This window comes from Delphinapterus leucas, chromosome 6 (assembly GCF_059928025.1).
Source record: "Delphinapterus leucas isolate spDelLeu-1000000601 "Yukka" chromosome 6, BTC_Dleu_Yukka2, whole genome shotgun sequence".
NCBI classification, from domain to species: Eukaryota; Metazoa; Chordata; class Mammalia; order Artiodactyla; family Monodontidae; genus Delphinapterus; species Delphinapterus leucas.
In genome coordinates this window covers 88,852,228-88,872,816 of record NC_143134.1, presented here as the reverse complement: position 1 = coordinate 88,872,816, position 20,589 = coordinate 88,852,228, and the positions used below count along the sequence as shown (strand labels likewise).

The following is a 20,589-nucleotide window of genomic DNA, read 5'->3' as shown; positions in this document are numbered from 1 at the left end:
GCAATTTATCCATAGGTGGTATATCCTGTTTAGCAATGTAATCAGATTCATAAACTTTGGAAAGATCACCCTGAAAGTTTTTGGGAGGCAGGGCAAGACTAGAGACAGGGAAACCACTTTGACAGCTGTTAGAATAGCTCTGACCTAAGATCAGGGATTGGACTAGGGGATGTTCTGGTGGGTGGGGATGGAGAGGAGATTGATTTGAAAGATATTCATTCCAGAGGTTGAACTGACAGGACTGAGGAGGTACAGGGTGAGGAGCAGAGAAGACAAGGATGTCAAGACATTTGGATGAATGGAAGTTCATAACAGAGTTAGAGAATAAGGAAGGAGGAACAGGTTTGGAAAAGAAAGTGAGTTCAGTTTGGGACAGTGACTTTGACGTGCCTATGGGACCGGAGATAGCTGGTAGGTATTTGGAGTTGTCAAGTGTGTAGGTACTGGCTATGGATGCTAATGAGGCCTTGAAGGTAGGGGTTTTTGTTTCATCTTACTCATCTTTTCCTTAGCACTAATCACAGTGCTTTGTATATAGTGTGTAGCGTGAGGGTGAATAGCTCACATTGCTTATAGGATGTGATCTTGAATGTTGGGGAAGTAATTTCCTCTCTTAAGACTTGTGTTTTTCTCTTTCTATAAGTGGGGGAGTTGAACTAGATCAGTGGTTCTCAACCAAACTTAAGCTCTAATCTTGTATGTTGGGATCAATTGTGAGGAATGGCAAGTAATTTTTAGTTAATAATAAAGAGCTGATGTTTGCTTGCCTTTTAAATGAGAGTTGATTTATATTAAACTCTTTTTAAATTGCATTCCAGCATGCTTTCTTAAGTGTAAGAGAAAAGGGTGGAGTCATAGTTGGTCTGCTGGAATTTCATAACTTGATATACCAGTGGGTGTGTCACACAGAAGTGGGGTGGAAAAGTTAAGAATCACTATACTAAACGGTGCTTAAGGACTTAAGACTGCAAAATTTTACGTTTATATCTAGGACCTATCATTCTGATTATAAAGAATTTTTATTTTTTGTGTCTATAATATCTTTTTTAAATTTATTTTTTACTGAAGTATAGTTGAACTACAATGTTGTGTTAATTACTGCTGTACAGCAAAGTGACTCATTTATACATATATATACATTCTTTTTCATATTCTTTTGCATTATGGTTTATCATAGGATATTAATTTTTATTTTTGCAACTTCAGGAACTCTATTTTAAGAACCTCTCAAAAAGAAAACAAGTCATGGAGAAGAAGGAGAATAACCGAAAGCTTCGGGTTTGTGTTGCTACTTGCAACCGTGCTGATTATTCTAAACTCGCCCCGATCATGTTTGGCATTAAAATGGAACCTGAGTTCTTTGAACTTGACGTGGTGGTACTTGGCTCTCACCTGATAGATGACTATGGGTAAGATGAAAGCATTTTCTTATGATATTCTTCATTGCAACACGATGTACCAGTGAGAACTTCGGTCTTGGAGCTGTGTGGACCTGGCTTCAAATCCCAATTCTACCACTTAGTTTTTAGGTGGCCTTGGAGAAGTTGCCTAGCATCTCTGAGCCTCAGGTTCCTCAGTTATAAAATGGAGTGAAAACTTGTGTTGTAGGTTATTGTGAAGAATGGAGATAGTGACATAAAGTATCTATACAGGGATGCTGCCTGTTAGATGGTTGGTAAATTATAGCTATTATTATTATTACTTTTATTTGGTATTACATCCGGAAATGCCATTTATAAATATATGCTGTGTGACTATAATGTGATTCTATGTAATCTGTTTTGTGAGTTCTAATGCTAATCCTATATTAAAAATGCATATAAAGTAGTAGATATGGAACAAGATTTTTAAAATCTAATCCACAAGATAAAGTAGAATTTTATAATACAGTTACCATTAATTCTTACTTTGGTGACATTAGGTTTGTTATCGATCACACTCTAAATATGAAAAACGAAACTTGGGAAATCTTTGAGGGAGCAGGTGTATAAACCAAAGGTGAACATTTTGTTACATGTAATAAAGTGGCATTTAGTGCACCCTTGTGGCATGAAAACATTAATGCAGCCGCCAAAGTATTAAATATGAAAGAAGCTTGTGCTAAGGTAAAACTGTCTTTTTAAATGTCCTTTAACAATAAGATAATAACAGCAAAAACAAATAAAAACCTGCCCCCAAAAACCAGTTTAGCAATTTGCTCTAAGAAAATACTTTTAAAGACAAGAGAGGAAACTTATGGAGAGCTCAAAAGTTCACAGATTTTTAAAATGTGAAATGAATTCTGGCTAAGAAAATCCACTTGGGTTTTCTTACATTATTGAACAGAGATAGGACAAAGTAAAGGAGAAATTTTAGCTAGAGCCTGAGGGGAAAGTCTAAGTGTGTTCTTTTACTTCTGTGAGAAAAGTTTGGCAGAAGACTAGTGGGGGAGAGGCTTTCAAGGAGATTGTGGTAGGTTTCTTATCTGCCTACCACAGTAATTAAGCGGGGAAGGTAGTATTTGTCAGGTGAGACTGCTGAAATGGAAACTTGACTAGTACTTAATGGAAATGTATGTCTACAGTGCATTCTAGCACAAGAAATTGGTTGCTTCTGGGGAGAAGAACTGGATAACTGGTAAAACAGAAGTGAGAAGTAGCCTTTTCACTGTACAAGCTTTTGTATCTTTTGTTTTATTTATCTATCTATTTATTTATGGCTGCGTTGGGTCTTCGTTGCTGCGTGCGGGGCTTCTCTAGTTGCGGCGAGCAGGGGCTACTCTTCGTTGTGGTGTGCGGGCTTCTCATTGCGGTGGTTTCTCTTGTTCCGGAGCACGGGCTCTAGGCACGCAGGCTTCAGTAGTTGTGGCACGCGAGCTCAGTAGTTGTGGCTCATGGGCTCTAGAGCGCAGGCTCAGTAGTTGTGGTGCACGGGCTTAGTTGCTGTGGCATGTCCATTCTAAATGTCATAGTTTGCATCTACTAACCCCAAACTCCCAGTTCATCCCTCTCCCTCCCCCACCACCCCCTAGGTAACCACAAATCTGTTCTCTATGTCTGTGAGTCTGTTTTTGTCTTGTAGATAGATTCATTTGTGCCATATTTAATTTAATTTAATTTATTTATTTGGCCACACCATGCGGCTTGTGGGATCTTAGTTCCCCGACCAGAGATTGAACCTGGGCCGTGGGCAGTGAAAGTGCCAAGTCCTAACCACTGGACCACCCGGGAGTTCCTTGAATTATCTATTTTTTCTTGATTCAGTTTTGGTGGGCTGTATGTTTCTAGAAAGTTGTCCATTTCTTCTAGGTGGTCAAATAATTTTTCATAGCGTTCTCTTATGGTTTTTTGTATTTCTGTGGTATCATTTGAGATTTCTCCTTTTTCCTTTCTTATTTTGTTTATTTGGGTTCTCTCTCTTTTCTTCTTGGTGAGCCTGGCCAGAGGTTTGTCAATTTTGTTTACCCTTTCAAAGAACCAACTCTTGGTTGTATTGATCTTTTTTCTATTTTTTAATCTCTATTTTATTTATTTCCTCTCTGATCTTTATTATTTCCTTCCTTCTGCTGACTTTAGGTTTTGTTTGTTCTTCTTTTTCTAATACTTTTAGGTGGTAGGTTAAGTTGTTTATTTGAGATTTTTCTTGTTTTTTTGAGGAAGGCCTGTATCGCTATAAACTTCCCTCTAAGAACTGCTTTTGCTGCATCCCGTAGATTTTGTATGGTTGTGTTTTCATTGTCATTTGTCTCACGGTATTTTTAAATTTCTGTTTTGATTTCCTCATTGACTCATTGGTTTTTTAGTAGCATGTTGTTTAGTCTCCATGTAATTGTTTTTTTCTCATTTCTTTTCCTGTGGTTGATTTCTAGTTTCATGCCATTGTAGTCAGAGAAGATGCTTGAAATAATTTCTATACTTTAAAATTTGTTGAGGTGAGTTGTTTTTTGTTTTTTTTTAAATTTATTTATTTATTTTTGACTGTGTTGGGTCTTTGCTGCCGCACCAAGGCTTTCTCCACTTGCAGTGAGCGGGGGCTACTCTTTGCTATGGTGCGCGGGCTTCTCATTGCAGTGGCTTCTCTTGTTGTGGAGCACAGGCTCTAGGCGTGTGGGCTTCAGTAGCTGTGGCATGCGGGCTCAGTAGTTGTGGCTCGTGGGCTCTAGAGTGCAGGCTCAGTAGCTGTGGCACATGGGCTTAGTTGCTCCACGGCATGTGGGAATCTTCCCGGACTAGGGCTTGAACCCGTGTCCCTTGCATTGACAGGCGGATTCTTAACCACTGCGCCACCAGGGAAGTCCCGAGGTGAGTTTTGTGCCCTAGTATGTGGTCAATCCTAGAGAGTGTTCCATGTGCACTTGAAAAGAATGTGTATTCTGGGTTTTTTGGATGTAAAAACTGTCCTGAAAATATCGGTTAAGTCAAACTTGTTCTATTGTATCATTTAGGATCTCTGTTGCCTTATTGATTTTCTGTGTAGAAGATCTGTGCATTGATGTGAGTGGGGTGTTAAAGGCTCCTACTATAGGGCTTCCCTGGTGGTGCAGTGGTTGAGAGTCCACCTGCCGATGCAGGGGACACGGGTTCATGCCCCGGTCCGGGAAGATCCCACGTGCCGCGGAGTGGCTGGGCCTGTGAGCCATGGCCGCTGAGCCTGCGCGTCCGGAGCCTGTGCTCCGCAATGGGAGGGGCCACAACAGTGAGAGGCCCATGTATCGCAAAAAAAAAAAAAAAATTCTCCTACTATTATTGTTCCCATCAATGTCTTCCTTTATGTCAGTTAATATTTGTTTTAAGTATTTGGGTGCTCCTGTGTTAGGTACACATATGTTGACAAGTGTAAAATCCTCTTGTATTGATCCTTTTATCATTATATAGTGTCCTTCTTTATATTTCTTGATGGCCTTTGTTTTAAAGTCTGTTTTGTCTGATATGAGTATTGCAACTCCTGCTTTCTTGTCATTTCTGTTTGCATGAAACATCTTTTTCCATCCCCTCACTTTCAATTGATGTGTGTCCTTTGCTCTAAAGTGGGTCTCTTGTAGGCAGTGTATTGTTGGCCCTTGATTTTTAATCCAGTCTGCCACTCTGTGTCTTTCGATTGGAGCACTCAGCCCATTGACATTTAAGGTAATTATTCATACATATGTATTTATTGCCATTTTAAACCTTGTTTTCCAGTTGATTCTATGTTTCTTCTTTGTTCCTTTCTTTTTCCTTTAGTGGTTTGATGATTTCCTTTTCTTTTATGCTTGTGTTTTCTTCTTTTTGGTTTTGTGAATCTGTTTTATGTTTTTGATTTGTGGTTGCCCTGTTTTTCGAGTATGTTAACCCCTTCCTATATTTGCTTGCTTTAGACTGATAGTCATATAGGATCAGACACATTCTTAAAAAAAAAAAAAGCAATCTACATTTTCTTACTCTCCTTCCCCACATTTTGCGATTTTGATTTCCTTTTTTACAACTTCATGTTTATCCTCTTGCCGTTCCTTGTGTTTATCATCACTTTTACAAATAGGCTTTTTAAAAAAAAATCTGTATATTGGCTTAAGTGATTTACTTTCCTACTGTGATTTCCTCCTTCCTATATCTTCTTGCTTCTTTTCTATTTAGAGAAGACCTTTCAATATTCCTTTTAGGATAGGTTTAGTATTGCTGTATTCTTTTAGTTTTTGCTTGTCTGAGAAATTCTTTATTTCTCCTCCTAAATGATAATCTTGCTGGGTAGAGTATTCTAGGTTGCAGATTTTTCCCTTTTAAGACTTTGAATGTACTTTGCCACTCCCTACTGGCCTGCAGTGTTTCTGTAGATACACTAGCTGATAGCTTTATGAGCGTTCCCTTGTAACTAACTCTGTTTTTCTCTTGCTGCCTTTAGAATCCTCTCTTTAACTTTTGCCATTTTGTTTTGTTTTGTTTTTTGTTTTGCGGTACGTGGGCCTCTCACTGTTGTGGCCTCTCCCGTCGTGGAGCACAGGGTCTGGAAGTGCAGGCTCAGCAGCCATGGCTCACGGGCCCAGCCGCTCCGCGGCATGTGGGATCCTCCTGGACCGGGGCACGAACCCGTGTCCCCTGCATCGGCAGGTGGACTCTCAACCGCTGCGCCACCAGGGAAGCCCCAACTTTTGCCATTTTTATCATGATATGTCTTGGTGTAGCTCTGTTTGGGTTCATCTTGTTTGGGACCCTCTGTGCTTCCTGTATCTGGATATCTGTTTCCTTCTTTAGGTTTGGGAAGTTTTCAGCCATAATTTCTTCAAATACATTTTCAATCCCCTTTTCTCTTTCTTCTTCTTCTGGAATTCCTATTATACATAGATTGGCGTGCTTTATATTATCCCATAGGTCTCTTATATTGCTTTCTTGTTTTTTTTTTTTGTTGTTGGCTTTCTGTCTGCTGTTTTGATTGGGTAATTTCCATTATTCTATCTTCCAAATCACTTACTCTTTCTTCTGCATTATTCATCCTGCTATTCTTTGCTTTTAGCTTAGCTTTCACCTCAGCAAATGAACTTTCTAATTTTTCTTGGCTCCACCGTATAGTTTTTAGTTCCTTTTTACAGTACTCTGCATTTCTGTGATAGCCTTTCTTAATTCCTTCAGTATTTTCACTACCTCCTTTTTGAACTTGGTGTCTGTTAGACTGAAGAGGTCTGTTTCATTGTTTGTTCTTTCAGGGGAATATTCTTGGTCTTTTAACTGGGAGTGCTTTCTCTCCTTCTTCATTTTGCTTATATTTCTTTTACTCTGTGAGTTTAGGTGAAAAATTATCTACCCTGGTCTTGGAGGGCTATTTATATGTGGGAGCATCCCTGCATAGCTTGTGTGGATTTAATTTTTTTTTGGCATGAGGGCTGTTTTTAGTTTGGATGCTTGCCATCTCTTTCCACAGCATGTGCTCACTGTTATCCCCTTGATAGGGGGTGTGCAGGTGTACGGCCTGTGTGCGCTCCTGGGAAGGTGGGGGCAGCGGATGGCACCTGGTCGAGGGATTCTTGGCAGCAGTGGTAGCAGGCCACGCACGCTCCCGGGAAGGTGGGGGCAGTGACCGGCGCCTGCTCACAGGACCCTCAGCGGCAGCAGTGGTCCGTGCCTGCCTCTAGAGTCTGAGATGACAGTGGCGGCTCTCGCCTACCCCTGGGGCTCATGTAGGCAGTGCCCTGCCGCTGGCTAGTGTGTGAGCAGAGGAAGAAGCTCCTATGGCGGTCCCGCCCGTCTCCTTGTGTGCCACCCAGCAACGGCACCCTGCCTCTCTGGCGGGCCCAGGCCTTCTCCCATACGACACCCTAGTCCCCTCAGGCTGTCTCCACGCAGCCAACCCCAGTCCTCTCCCCAGGGAGTGACCTCTGAAGCCCGAGCCTCAGCTCCCAGCCCCCACCCGGCCCAGCGGACGAGCGTCTCAGGCTGGGGAGTGTCGGGCAGCAGCGCTGACATTCGGTGCAGGTCTCCCTCCCCTCTCCCCTCCACAGACCGGTTGCTGCACTGTCTTCTGAGGCATCCCAGCTGATTTCCCCACCAGTGAGGGGACTTCCCAGTGTGTGGAAACCTTTCCTTTTTTTTACTGGTCCTTCCCAGCGGCACAGGTCCCATCCTGATTCCTTTCTCTCTTTATTTTTCTTTTTTCTTTTGTCTTCCCCAATTACATGGAGATTTTCTTGCCCTTTTGGAAGTCTGAGGTCTTCTGCCAGCATTCAGTAGATGTTTTGTGAGAATCGTTCCACATGTAGATATATTTTGATTTAAACATTTTGATATGTATTTTCAATAATATCTTCCATAAGATGTTACGGAAAAACCCGAATGAACTTTTTGGCCAACCCCATATTTGTGGGAGAAGCTAAGCTCCACATCCTACTCCTCCAGTTTGACCGATCTCAGCACATTTTTTTAAGAGGCTAGGGATGTTTCTAAACATCCTACAGTTCACGGGTCAGCCCTCCACGACAAAGAATCTGTCTGGCCTAAAATGTCAATACTGCTGACATTGAGAGACCTTGCTCTATGGTATTTCCCCCACAGAAACATGAAGAAAATGATGGGAACAATGCTGTATTTTGGTCTGAAAGGTTGGCTTAATCATTAGCTAAGTGACTTGCTCGCCTATTAAGGTTAATGTCAAATAGGTGGGATTCAAATTCATGCTTAGCAAAATTGCACATGACTTCATGACTTGGTATTTCAGGAATGCTTGAGAATTTTAAAGTCATGCATGCAAAAATCTGCTGTACTTTCTTTTCTGTGTATGTAAGTAAATAACCTTCTTTCTCTCTCTCCTCTCTCTCTCTCCTCAACACACAGTATTTAACACAGATAGAGTGCCCTGCGCTGTATGCTCAACTGGTGCTCATTGCCTTGTGAAGACTTTCCCATAGCAACTAGTTTCTCATTTAGAGAGGGTTGAAAATGACTGTCGTAGACTCAGAAGGATTAATATTCTAATAACTAAAGGAAGTTGCTCTGGAGAGGAAGTGAAAATAAAAACAAATTAAGGTGAAAACCTTAGAATAAGACTGTCAAACATGCTAATTAATTGTGGAGGTGGGAGTATCTTCTCGGGAGGAACTGAGTACTTTTTAAGTCCAGTTGACGCTAACAGGGTGAGTGTCTAAAGCACAATTGTGCGTAAGTTTGGTCTCTCAAGACAGCAGACAGTTGGCACTCTTTATGCAGCTGTCTGAGCATTTTTCTGCAGGAAGAAATGGTAGGGGGACCATCCCCAATGTAAAAGCTGAGGAGAAAACTTAAATCCCTCAAGGATCAGATTCCTTCTGCTATTGGAGAGGTGAAGTTTGAGAACTGCTCACCATATTTCTTTATACTTTTAATATGCAACAGCACAAAGAAAAGAAATAATCAGAAAACAACAACTGATAGATCATTCAGCTGATTTTCATCTAAGAATGATGCTTCCAAATTTAGAGACAAGGTTATTTAAGAGGAGGAGGAGAGGTACTATCAGTAAAGATTAATGAGAAGATTGGTTGTGGTGGTGTGGGTACCATGACAGCCCCTACTGCTGTGAAGAGGTTCAGTTTGGGGACTTAAGACAAATGCACTGGATCAAGTCTAATTTCATTTAGAGATTATATCAGTGGGCTAGTTTTGTTACAGTCCCATAGTTTTTGAAAATCTTCAAGTTTGGCAGCAGTTCAAACTAAATACTTAAAACATGGTTGTTTAATACATGTTTAATACAGAACTTAGTTTAAAAATAAACTCAATATTTCAGTTTAATTCAGGGCTTAGCAAATTCTTCAAGTATATTTGGTGTTATGGGACATAGTGTTTTGTTTTTTGAGATGCTATTTCAAGGGAATTCTGATTCTGGTTCCTGATTCAAACAGTTAGGTATGAACATTCTGTAGGCGGGACAGTCTCAGAATTAAAGCTATGTTGCAATCTTAGAAGAAATACTGGCCAGAGGTTTCCAAATTTGGTAAAAAAACAAACAAGAAAAACATCGATGTACAGATCCAGAAAGGTCAACAACCCCTAACAGATAAATACAAAGAAAACTACCTGTAGACAATAGCATAGTCAGCTTGCTGCAAACAAGAAAATCTTGAAAGCAACAAGACAAAAATTACATTTCTTACAGGGGAACAATGATATGAATGATAACTAACTAACTCACTGTCTGACAGTGGAGGCCAGAAGACAGTGGAGCATCTTTAATGTGCTCAAAGGGGGAAAAAAAACTCCTGTTAACCCGGAATTTTTTATCTGTGAAAATATCTTTCAAAAATAAAGTTGAAGAGAAAAGCTAAGCAAATTATCACCATCAGGTATATACTACAAAAAAATGCTAAGGCAGATTCTTCAAACTGAAGAGAAATGATACCTGTTGGGAACTTAGATCTACAGAAAGGAGTGACTAGAAATGGTAAAGTACATGCATATATGTAAAAGAAAGAATGTCTTTAAAAAATAGACCTAATTTTTTAGAACAGGTTTAGCTCTAACAGCAAAATTGAGCAGAAGGTACAGAAGTTTCCCGTATACCTCTCTTCCCCTATACATGCATAGCATCCCCATTATCAACATCCCCTACCACACTTCAGTGGTACGTTTTTTACAATTGATGAACCTCCACTGACGCACTGTTATCACCCAAAGTCCATAGTTTACATTAGGATTCAGCTTGGTGGTGTAAGTTCTCTGGGTTTGGACAAATGTATAATGGCATGTATCTACCATTACAGTATCACACAGAGTCATTTCACTGCCCCCCAAGTCTTCTCCTCTACCTATTCATCCCTTCCCCCCAACAGTCTCCTGGCAATCAGTGATGTTTTCACCATTTCCATAGATTTTTGCCTTTTCCAGAATGTCATATAGTTGGAATCACATATTATGTAGCCTCTTCAGATTTGCTGCTTTCATTTAGTAATATGCATTTAAGTTTCCTTCATGTATTTTCATAGCTTGATAGTCATTTCTTTTTTTCCACTGAATGATATTCCATTGTGTGGATGTATGATAGTTTATTTCTCCATTCCCTTACTGAAGGATATTTTGGTTGCTTCCAAGTTTTGGCAATTATGAATAAAGCTGCTATAAACATTCATTTTGCAGATTTTTGTGTGACATAAGTTTTCCGCTCGTTTAGGTAAACCAAGGAGCATGATTGCTAGATCGTATGGTAAGAGCATGTTTACTTTTGCAATAAACTGCCAAACTGTCTTTCAAAGTGGCTGTATCATTTTGTATTCCCCGCAACAGTGAATGAGAATTCCTGTTGCTCCACACCCTTGTCAGCATTTAGTGTTGTCAGTGTTCTGGATTTTGGCCATTCTAATAGGTGTGTAGCAGTATCTCGTTTTAATTTGCATTTCCTTGATGACATATAATGTGGAGTATCTTTTCATATGCTTATTTGCTACCCTTATATCATCTTTGGTGAGGTGTATGTTAAGGTCTTAGGCCATTTTTATTTATTTTTAAGTAAATTTATATTTTTTCATTTTTGGCTGTGTTGGGTCTTCATTGCTGTGCGCGGGCTTTCTCTAGTTGCGGCGAGCGGGAGCTACTCTTCATTGTGGTGCGCGGGCTTCTCATAGCAGTGGCTTCTCTTGTTGCAGAGCATGGGCTCTAGTATGGGCTTCAGTAGTTGTGGCGCTCAGGCTCAGTAGTTGTGGCTCGCGGGCTCTAGAGCGCAGGCCCAATAGTTGTGGCGCACAGGCTTCATTGCTCCGCAGCACATGGGATCTCCCCGGACCAGGGCTCGAACCCATGTCCCCTGTATTGGCAGGCGGATTCTTTTTTTTAAAGTGAAATGTGATTTATTTCAATGTTTTTTTTAATTTATTTTTAATTTTTTTATTTTTGGCTGTGTTGGGTCTTCGTTTCTGTGTGAGGGCTTTCTCTAGTTGTGGTGAGCGGGGGCCACTCTTCATCACGGTGCACGGGCCTCTCACTATCGTGGCCTCTTTTGTTGTGGAGCATAGGCTCCAGACGCGCAGGCTCAGTAGTTGTGGCTCACGAACCTAGTTGCTCTGTGGCATTTGAGATCTTCCCAGACCGGGGCTCAAACCCATGTCCCCTGCATTGGCAGGCAGATTCTCAACCACTGCGCCACCAGGGAAACCCGGCAGGCGGATTCTTAACCGCTATGCCACCGGGGAAGCCCTTTAGCCCGTTTTTATTTTTATTTTTATTTATTTATTTATTTTTGCAATACGCGGGCCTCTCACTGCTGTGGCCTCTCCCGTTGCGGAGCACAGGCTCCGGACGCGCAGGCTCAGCGGCCATGGCTCACGGGCCCAGCTGCTCCGCGGCATGTGGGATCTTCCCGGACCGGGGCACAAACCCGTGTCCCCTGCATCGGCAGGCGGACTCTCAACCACTGCGCCACCAGGGAAGCCCCTTTAGCCCATTTTTAAATTGGGTTTTTTATTGTTGAGTTTTAAGCTCAGGGGTCAAACAAGAAATCCTAAGGGAAATTAGAAAATGTTTTGAATTGGATAATAAATATTGCACTATATCAGACTTCCCTGGTGTTGCAGTGGTTAAGAATCCACCTGCCAATGCAGGGGACATGGGTTCGAGCCCTGGTCGGGGAAGATCCCATGTGCCGCAGAGCAACTAAGCCTGTGCGCCACAACTACTGATCCTGCGCTCTAGAGCCCATGAGCCACAACTACTGAAGTCCGTGCACTGAGAGCCCGTGCTCCGCGACAAGAGAAGCCACTGCAGTGAGAAGCCTGCGCACTGCAATGAAGAGTAGCCCCTGCTCACTGCAACTAGAGAAAGCCCGTGCACAGCAACGAAGACCCAATGCAGTCAAAAATAAATAAATAAATTTAAATTAAAAACAAATATTACAGTATATCAAAATTTGTGGGTATAGATTAAGCAGTGCTTATGGGGAAATTTATAGCTTTAAATACTTACGTGAAAAAAGAGAAATTTAGGGTCAAGGATCCATTTCCACTTTAACAAACAGGAAAAAGAAAATTAAGCCCAAAGTAAGTAGAAGGGAGGAACAGTAGAGTGGAAATCAATGAAATGTAAGAGTAGATTAAACAGTAGAGAAAATTAATCGAGGCAAAAGTTATTTCTTTAAAATAATAAAATTGACAAGCTCCTGCAGAACAAGAAAAAGGGAACACAGTATTTACCAATATAGGATAACAAAGAGGATATCATCTTGATGTTACAGCCATTAAAAGAATAAAAGGAGAATATTAGGCCAGTAAATTTGACAGTCAATTTAGATGAAATGAACAAACTCCTTGAAAAACACCACTTACCAAAATTGACAGAAAAAAATAGAAAATCTCAATAGCTCTATATTAAAGAAATTGAATTCATTATCAAACACTTCCTATAAAAATAACTTCCTACCAAGTTGGCTGCACTTTTGAATTCTATCAAACTTTTAAGATCCTATATAAACTTTTTCAGAAAATAGAGGAGCCACGGGACTTCCTAGATTATTTAATAAGGTCAGCATAATCCTGATATCAAAACCTGAGAAAGACATTATAAGAAAATTCAGATCAGTATCCCTCATGAATTAGACATAAAAATTTTAAACAAAAAATTAGCAAATCATATCCAGCAATATACAAAAACAGATAATACGTCATGACCAAGCGGGTTTATCTCAGGAATTCAAGATTGATTTAACATTTGAAAATCAATTAGTGTGATTCACGTATTAACAGAGTAAAGGGGGAAATCAAATGGTACAGATGAACCGGTTTGCAAGGCAGAAATAGGACACAGATGTAGAGAACAAACTTATGGACACCAAGGGGGGAAAGTGGGGGTGGGATGAATTGGGATATTGGGATTGACATATATACACTAATATGTATAAAAATATAACTAATGAGAACCTGCTCTATAGCACAGGAAACTCCACTTCACTGTACAATAGAAACTAACACAACATTGTAAAACAACTATACCCCAATTAAGAAAAAAGGCGGTGGGCGGGGGGACCAACACATTCATCTCAATGGATATTAAAAAAGCATTTGACAAAATTCAACAACTAGTTATGGTAAAACCTTTAGCAAACTTGGAATAGAAAGGAAATTCCTCAGTCTGATAAAGACCACCTGTGAAAAACCTATAGCTAACATAAAATTTGTGCTTTTCTCCAAAGATTGGTAACAAGGTAAGCACATCCACTTTCACCCTTCTCTGTGTACTGCATGTAACAGCCAGTGCAATGAAACAAGAGATATAAATAAAGGCACAAGATTGCCTTTATTTACAGATGACATCATAGCTTTTGTAGGAAAATCCAAAGGAATCTATAAAATGACTACTAAGGCATCAGTATGATGTATGTAAAGAATCCTTCATGATCTGAGAAAATATAGTGTTAAATGGATTCACTAGATTACAGAATTGTACTATGATGTGTTCTCAACCATGTTGAAGTATTATGCATAAAATGGCTAGAAAGAAATCAAAATGGTAATACTGATATTGCCGAGTGGTAGGTTTATGCATGATAATTTTCTGTATTTTCCAATTTTTAAATAATAAATGTATATTTAGAAAAAAAAGTCAGATCTTTTAAAATCTAGTCATAACAGGCAGGAAACTTTAAGGCACTGAGAATTGCTGTTGTTACTGAAGCATGAAACAGACCTGAAACTGCATTTCACAGCCAATTTAAAAACCTACATTTTCACCCCAGTCAGAATTATGCTGCATTAATGGTAACATACAAAGAGAATTCAGGAGATAATTTCCATCATTCAGAAATTTATATTATAGTGACATGTCAGGTATCCTGGTTCCATACTATTTTTTTAATGAGCTCTGCTTTTATAAGTAATTTTTTTCTATTAAGTAGCATATTTCTTTTTAAAAATTTATATATATTTTAAAAAAGAAAGAAATAGTTGTGACCACTGTAAAATTTACTCTCTCTTTTCCTGATAAAAACATTCTCCCTCCAATATTTCTCCCTCCAGGTGCTCACTGAAGGGGGCACAAGTGAAACCTCCCAGGTGCGGGATGTGTTGATCTGGGTGGTGGCTAGAGGGGTGTTTGTGTAGAAAAATTAATTAAGTGATCGGTATATTTATGGTCTGTGCTTTTATTTTTGTGTGTAAGTTACACTTCAGTTCATTTATTTTAACAAGGAAATTTTGTGAAATATTTCTCCCTTCAGGGTTAATGTTGATGTTTTTATAGCCCTATACTTAAGAACATGCTCTCACATTTTTATTTCTCTCCTGCTTTAGAAACACATATCGCATGATTGAACAAGATGACTTTGACATTAACACCAGACTACACACAATTGTCAGAGGGGAAGATGAGGCAGCCATGGTGGAGTCAGTGGGCCTGGCCCTTGTGAAGCTACCAGATGTTCTTAACCGCCTGAAGCCTGATATCATGATTGTTCATGGAGACAGGTTTGATGCCCTGGCTCTGGCTACGTCTGCTGCCTTGATGAACATCCGAATCCTTCACATTGAAGGGGGGGAAGTCAGTGGGACCATTGACGACTCTATCAGACACGCTATAACGAAACTGGCTCATTATCATGTGTGCTGCACCCGAAGTGCAGAGCAACACCTGATATCCATGTGTGAGGACCATGATCGCATCTTGTTGGCAGGCTGCCCTTCCTATGACAAACTTCTCTCCGCCAAGAACAAAGACTACATGAGCATCATTCGGATGTGGTTAGGTATGTATCAGACTTCATTCAGTCTAATGGTTGCTTTTGTCCGAAAGTTTGGGTATGCTTCAGTCCTTTGGAAGCTACTGTGGGTAGAATGTTCCATTAGCAATCAGAAGGCCAAGGTTTTTAGTTCATAGATCTCGCCCTATGGTATGACTTCACCTCTCTGAGACTCACCTTTTCTATAAAATAGACTTAATGGATTGAATTTTTTAAATCTGTGCTATTTTTATACAATGGAATGCTTTTAATCCATTAAATATAATGTTATAGGTGAATATTAGTTACAGGGACCGATCCTGATATATCAAAAAGGAATAAAAAGCAAGCTATAAAATTATACGTATAATGATACATTTTTATAAAAACAGTAAGGTAGAAAGGTCGGTAAGTATGTGCACCAAGTCATTTATAATATTCACTTCTGGTTAGTAGAATTAAGGGTTTTTTTTCCTTTATTTTGCTTTTTAGCTCAATGAAACAAATTGTTATTTTTAATCTTAATGCCTTTCTTATGGGCTTGTTGGAATACTCAGATGAGATAATGGATGTTGAAAGCAGTTATAAGGGATTATGATTATTATTAAAAAGCAGAAGTCATAGTTGTACCATTAGAGATTGTTACCTCTGTAAGTAAGCCTTAAGGTCTGAAATCTTCAATGATCAATGATCTAGATTCCTGGAAATTATTTTTGCTACTCAGAGGCAAAGAAAATAGGTTTACAAACAATGTCTATTAGTTAATTTACAGTGAGAGTACTATTTAGAGGGCCAATCAGGACTAATCGTCTATTTAGGTATTTAGGACTTTCCTCTGTGAAGAGGTAGATCTGTTGAATAATGAAGTTAATAGTAAATTAATTTGGTGATTGTGTAATCAAAGTGATTGTGTATATTTTAAATCCAGATCACATTAGAACAGGAAATAAATTGGGTTTTTCTACTATATAAGTAAGTTAATCCATTCTATGTATTTCTTATCCTTGGACAGATTCATAGCTATCAGGGAACCTGTCAAGATAATGCTGATGGAACAGGCTTCTGTCTCTTCAATCTCCCCTTTTTGCATGCTTCTAAGTAAACATTCTTGCATTCTGTTCTGATTATAGTGTTAGCTCACTATGTCTTCTGAAAAACTTTGTATTTCTGAAAAACTTGTAATGAATAGAAAATAACCCTTATAAAGCAGAATACAGCAAAATTGTACTTGTAGGGCTTAAGGTTCTCTTTGGAACCTTTTAAGCAGTTTGTGAAAAGAAGAATGACGAAATAGCAAAAACTAGATTTTTTTTTTAAAAACCAGTGGGGGGGAAAAAGACATTGAGCCAAAGCCACCTGTCCCTGGCAATAATACCTTTTGTGCAAAGCCTGTACCTGCTTCTCAACCTGCAATTTCTGACATCATCCTTCTGCTTATAAGAAAAATAGTATTGGGTAAGCCACTCAGAACATGCAGCTTTGTAACCAGAACATTAATAAATAACAGTCCTAATAAAAATATTAGCAAAGTTAAAAAGACATGTTACATTCCTAATACTGAAAGAAATACCACAGTAAATATAGAACTTTTTGACCCAAAACCAAGTAATGGTACCGTAATGGAAACGGTTGTGTGGAAGGGCTGAAGCTGCTGAGTTATGGAGACAAAGGCAGATAAATGTCAGAAGTCATACATCGAGGACCAGGTGCAGGCTTTGCACAAAATGTATTATTGCCAGGGATGGGTAGCTCCAGCTCATCGCTCTGTGTTTTCTTTTTTCACTGTTCTTTTTTACTACTTTGAACAAAAATTTAGTAATTATATCCCCACCCCACCCCCAGTTTAGAACATGATATGGGACCAGTCATTTTTTAAAATAAAATTTTGGAGCCTGTAGTCTTTTAAATCAAATACTACTGAAGATTCTTAGTAAAAAATTTCTGTTACCATTAAATCATGAAAAGTAACTGCTGGGCTTCCCTGGTGGCACAGTGGTTGAGAGTCCGCCTGCCGATGCAGGGGACACGGGTTTGTGCCCCGGTCCGGGAAGATCCCACATGCCGTGGAGTGGCTGGGCCCGTGAGCCATGGCTGCTGATCCTGTGCGTCCGGAGCCTGTGCTCCGCAACGGGAGAGGCCACAACAGTGAGAGGCCCATGTACCGCAAAAAAAAAAAAATTAATAAATTTTAAAAAGTAACTGCTACTGATTGAATTTGGATTAATGATAAACATAATTCATGATAAAGTTGATCATTAAAATTAATATCACAAATAAATATATTCTTTCATTAAAAATAAGTGAGTAGGGGGCTTCCCTGGTGGCGCAGTGGTTGAGAGTCCGCCTGCCGATGCAGGGGACACAGGTTCGTGCCCCGTTCCGGGAAGATCCCACATGCCACGGAGCGGCTGGGCCCGTGAGCCATGGCCGCTGAGCCTGTGCGTCCGGAGCCTGTGCTCCGCAACGGGAGAGGCCACGACAGTGAGAGGCCCACGTACCGCAACAAAAAAAAAAAAAAAAAAAAGAGTAGAAAAATACAACAAAACAAAAAAATAAGTGAGTAGAGCTCATCTTCAGTTTTATAGGATAATATAGGCCCTGTTGCAGAATTCTTTGTGTTATTTGGCATGGCACTGTCCATCCAAATCTTTTACACTTTACATTTTTGCTGAGGAACTGTCCTTGGGATCCCAGCCTGGGGATGGGTGAAGCCTTTCTAGGCCTTTGAACAGAGTTAGAAACACTGGTGGTTTGTTGAATCTGGTGGGCGATAGTGGGGAAATGCCTATGCATTATACGAAATTTATTTCATGCTCAATCAATCTCTAAATGCCCTGATTTGCAACACATTATTACTCATTAATATTGCTGATAATTCATTAGAAACACTAGTTAGAAATTGGGAAGAGTCACATTTTTCTAACGCTTTGAAATATTGTGAATTTTAAGACAATGAAGTCTAGTGTCTACTATTTAAAATTATATATTTTGTTTGTGGTAGCAAGCACCTTTGTAAAACGTTAAGTTCCCTGAAGAATCCTTGGACTTGTTGCTGTAAGTTCTTATCCTTTGATCCGAATTTGGATGCCCTGCTTAGAATGTGACAAATTGTTTTTTCCTCAGAATTTTAAAACATAGACTTTGGGGTCTTGCTTTTTAGAATTTGCTTCTTCCTCCTTTAAGATTCTTAACTAATGAAGCAATGTGGTTTGATTTTTCTTTAAACAGGTGATGATGTAAAATCTAAAGATTACATTGTTGCACTACAGCACCCTGTGACCACGGACATTAAGCATTCCCTAAAAATGTTTGAACTAACATTGGATGCACTTATCTCATTTAACAAGCGGACCCTAGTTCTGTTTCCAAATATTGATGCAGGTAATTTAACTTGAAAATGAAAGTATGCCACCTACCTTTCCAGTTTTATGTTTCTATTATGTCTTCTTTTGACCGACCTTCCTATCTTGCTCATCTTATCATTGAAGGCCATTCTATTCTGAAATGCATTCTGATTTTCAAAGGATTACCGATTTTGCAGTAGATTGAGGAGTTTGTGATATTATTAAGTCTAGTAGAAACTTAATAGGAAAGAAAGAAATACTTAAAAAAAACCTCAAATCTCCATTCTAGTTTCATGTTTAGTCTCTTCCCTCCAGTTTCCATCAACGAGAAAATGCAATAGCCAAAACCATTTTTTTTTTTTTAGATTCCATATATGTGTGTTAGCATATGGTATTTGTTTTTCTCTTTCTGACTCACTTCACTCTGTATGACAGACTCTAGGGAGGGAGACACAAGAGGGAGGAGATAATGGGGATATATGTATATGTATAGCTGATTTGTTATAAAGCAGAAACTAACACACCATTGTAAAGCAATTATACTCCAATAAAGATGTTAAAAAAAATGCAATAGCCAAGAGATATAAACCTTAGAAGCTGAAAGAGTGTCTCTAGGAAAGTAATGATCCTACTGACTGCAGTAAAATAGCCATTATTTTTATTTCTTGTTCTCTTATTTATGTTAGCTATACCTTAATTTAATCTTGAGCTTAAGCAATTTCGATCTCTAGCTCCCAACCAGTTGATCCTTAAGCCTAACCTGATTGATCACCTACTGGTGGATGGAACCAGTGCTAGTAAGACCTTAGGTTAATGGTAGGGATATATAAATGGGAAATGCCAGAGCAGGGCCTGATACTGAGGGATTTTCAGATACTGGTTATTATTAGCTGATACCACTCATTGCTGAGCTCTTAGGCATTTTTTGGTAAAGGAGGCAGGATCCCTTCTCTGCAGTGCCAAGATGTCACCATCTTACACTGAAAGAATCCTTCCCTTAGTGTGTCTTGAATAATCTTTTCCGTTAGGGGGAACAAAATAGGGTGTTAGTAGGAAAAAAAACTTTAAGACCCCCAACCCAGATTTCATCCAGGTTATGTCTCAATATTTCAAAAACCTTAATATTTATTCTTTTCTAATCCCTTAAATTTTTGCATAAATATTTATAATGTAATTATATCTCTTCTTCAGTATTCATTGTCAGTGATATTCTGTTTGTAATATACCTTCCTTATTGTATATACTTTAGAATTTGAGATGTTTTACCCCTATGAAAGGAAAGGGTCCCAGGAATGCCTAAATCATGTCTGCCACTCGCCTCTCCTTTTCACAGGGTTTTGGATAAAATATACACAAGGAACAAGAGGGAAATAAGAATCAAGGCATCACTTTCTCATTATCTGACTTAGTGCCCCATTCCCTAATGTAGGCTTTTCTGGAAAACAGGTTTAGTGCCTGTCGTATAGGGCCAAAGAGAAGCCTTCAGTTGAACCCAAATCTGAACCTTGGAATAGTAGCAGCTTCTGGTGTGCCCTGCACTACACGAGTTCTAGGTAATGACTGGCATGTTCTGGCAGGAGAGAAGTGGCCGGGCCTGCTCTAAGGAGTTAGCCCCTGAGTCTGTTGCCTGCCTTGCCATGGAGAAAGTTAAAAGGAGAACACATGCATGCCCAGCTTCTGTTAAATTCGCGGCTCCTGCACACCAGTGGACACAGTGTGGTCGTCGTCCTGCCTTGTAACTGATCAGATTAGCCTCCTTGCCCACCTTGGTCACAGCCACTAGGAAAGGGTGAGTAGAGAGGCAAGCAGAGGGACACTGAATATCGTCTCCCCCTCATACATCTGTAACTTTTCAAAACAAAGTCATGCATGTAAAGTAAAATATCAGCCACAGTATCAGAATCTGTCTGTATTTGCTTAGAGCTTGTTTAGTCCACGTAAGTGGGAGTGCTTGCTGTCCCATTGAGCTGTCCTTAATGTAGATGTGAGCATAGCTGAGGAAGAGGCCCTCTGATCGGCTTGGTATGTGGAGCCCAAGACCTTTCCATTTAGGAACTCCTGGCTTAAGAGATAGAGACTGTTGGCCTGTCTTGAGCCTCTCAATTGGTAAGGTAAGAGCTTTTACTGGGGTGTT

At 39.7% G+C, this 20,589-nt stretch overlaps 1 protein-coding gene across 6 annotated transcripts in view; it reads left to right on the top strand.

Annotated features, from left to right (window-relative positions):
- Positions 1-20,589, top strand: part of GNE (glucosamine (UDP-N-acetyl)-2-epimerase/N-acetylmannosamine kinase) — a 53,029-nt gene that overhangs the window by 4,493 nt on the left and 27,947 nt on the right. For 3 of the 6 annotated variants that reach the window (XR_016393590.1, XM_089913393.1, XM_022600280.3), the window contains exons 2-4: positions 1,207-1,409; positions 14,687-15,138; positions 18,340-18,492. Coding sequence is in view for 5 of the 6 variants with exons in the window: in XM_089913393.1 (XP_089769519.1) it covers positions 1,246-1,409; positions 14,687-15,138; positions 18,340-18,492 (769 nt within the window). In the remaining variant the exon portion in view is untranslated. Of the gene's footprint in view, positions 1-1,206; positions 10,618-14,686; positions 15,139-16,994; positions 17,668-18,339; positions 18,493-20,589 lie in introns of those variants that run through there. The other 3 variants (XM_089913394.1, XM_089913395.1, XM_089913396.1) reach the window with 3 other exon arrangements.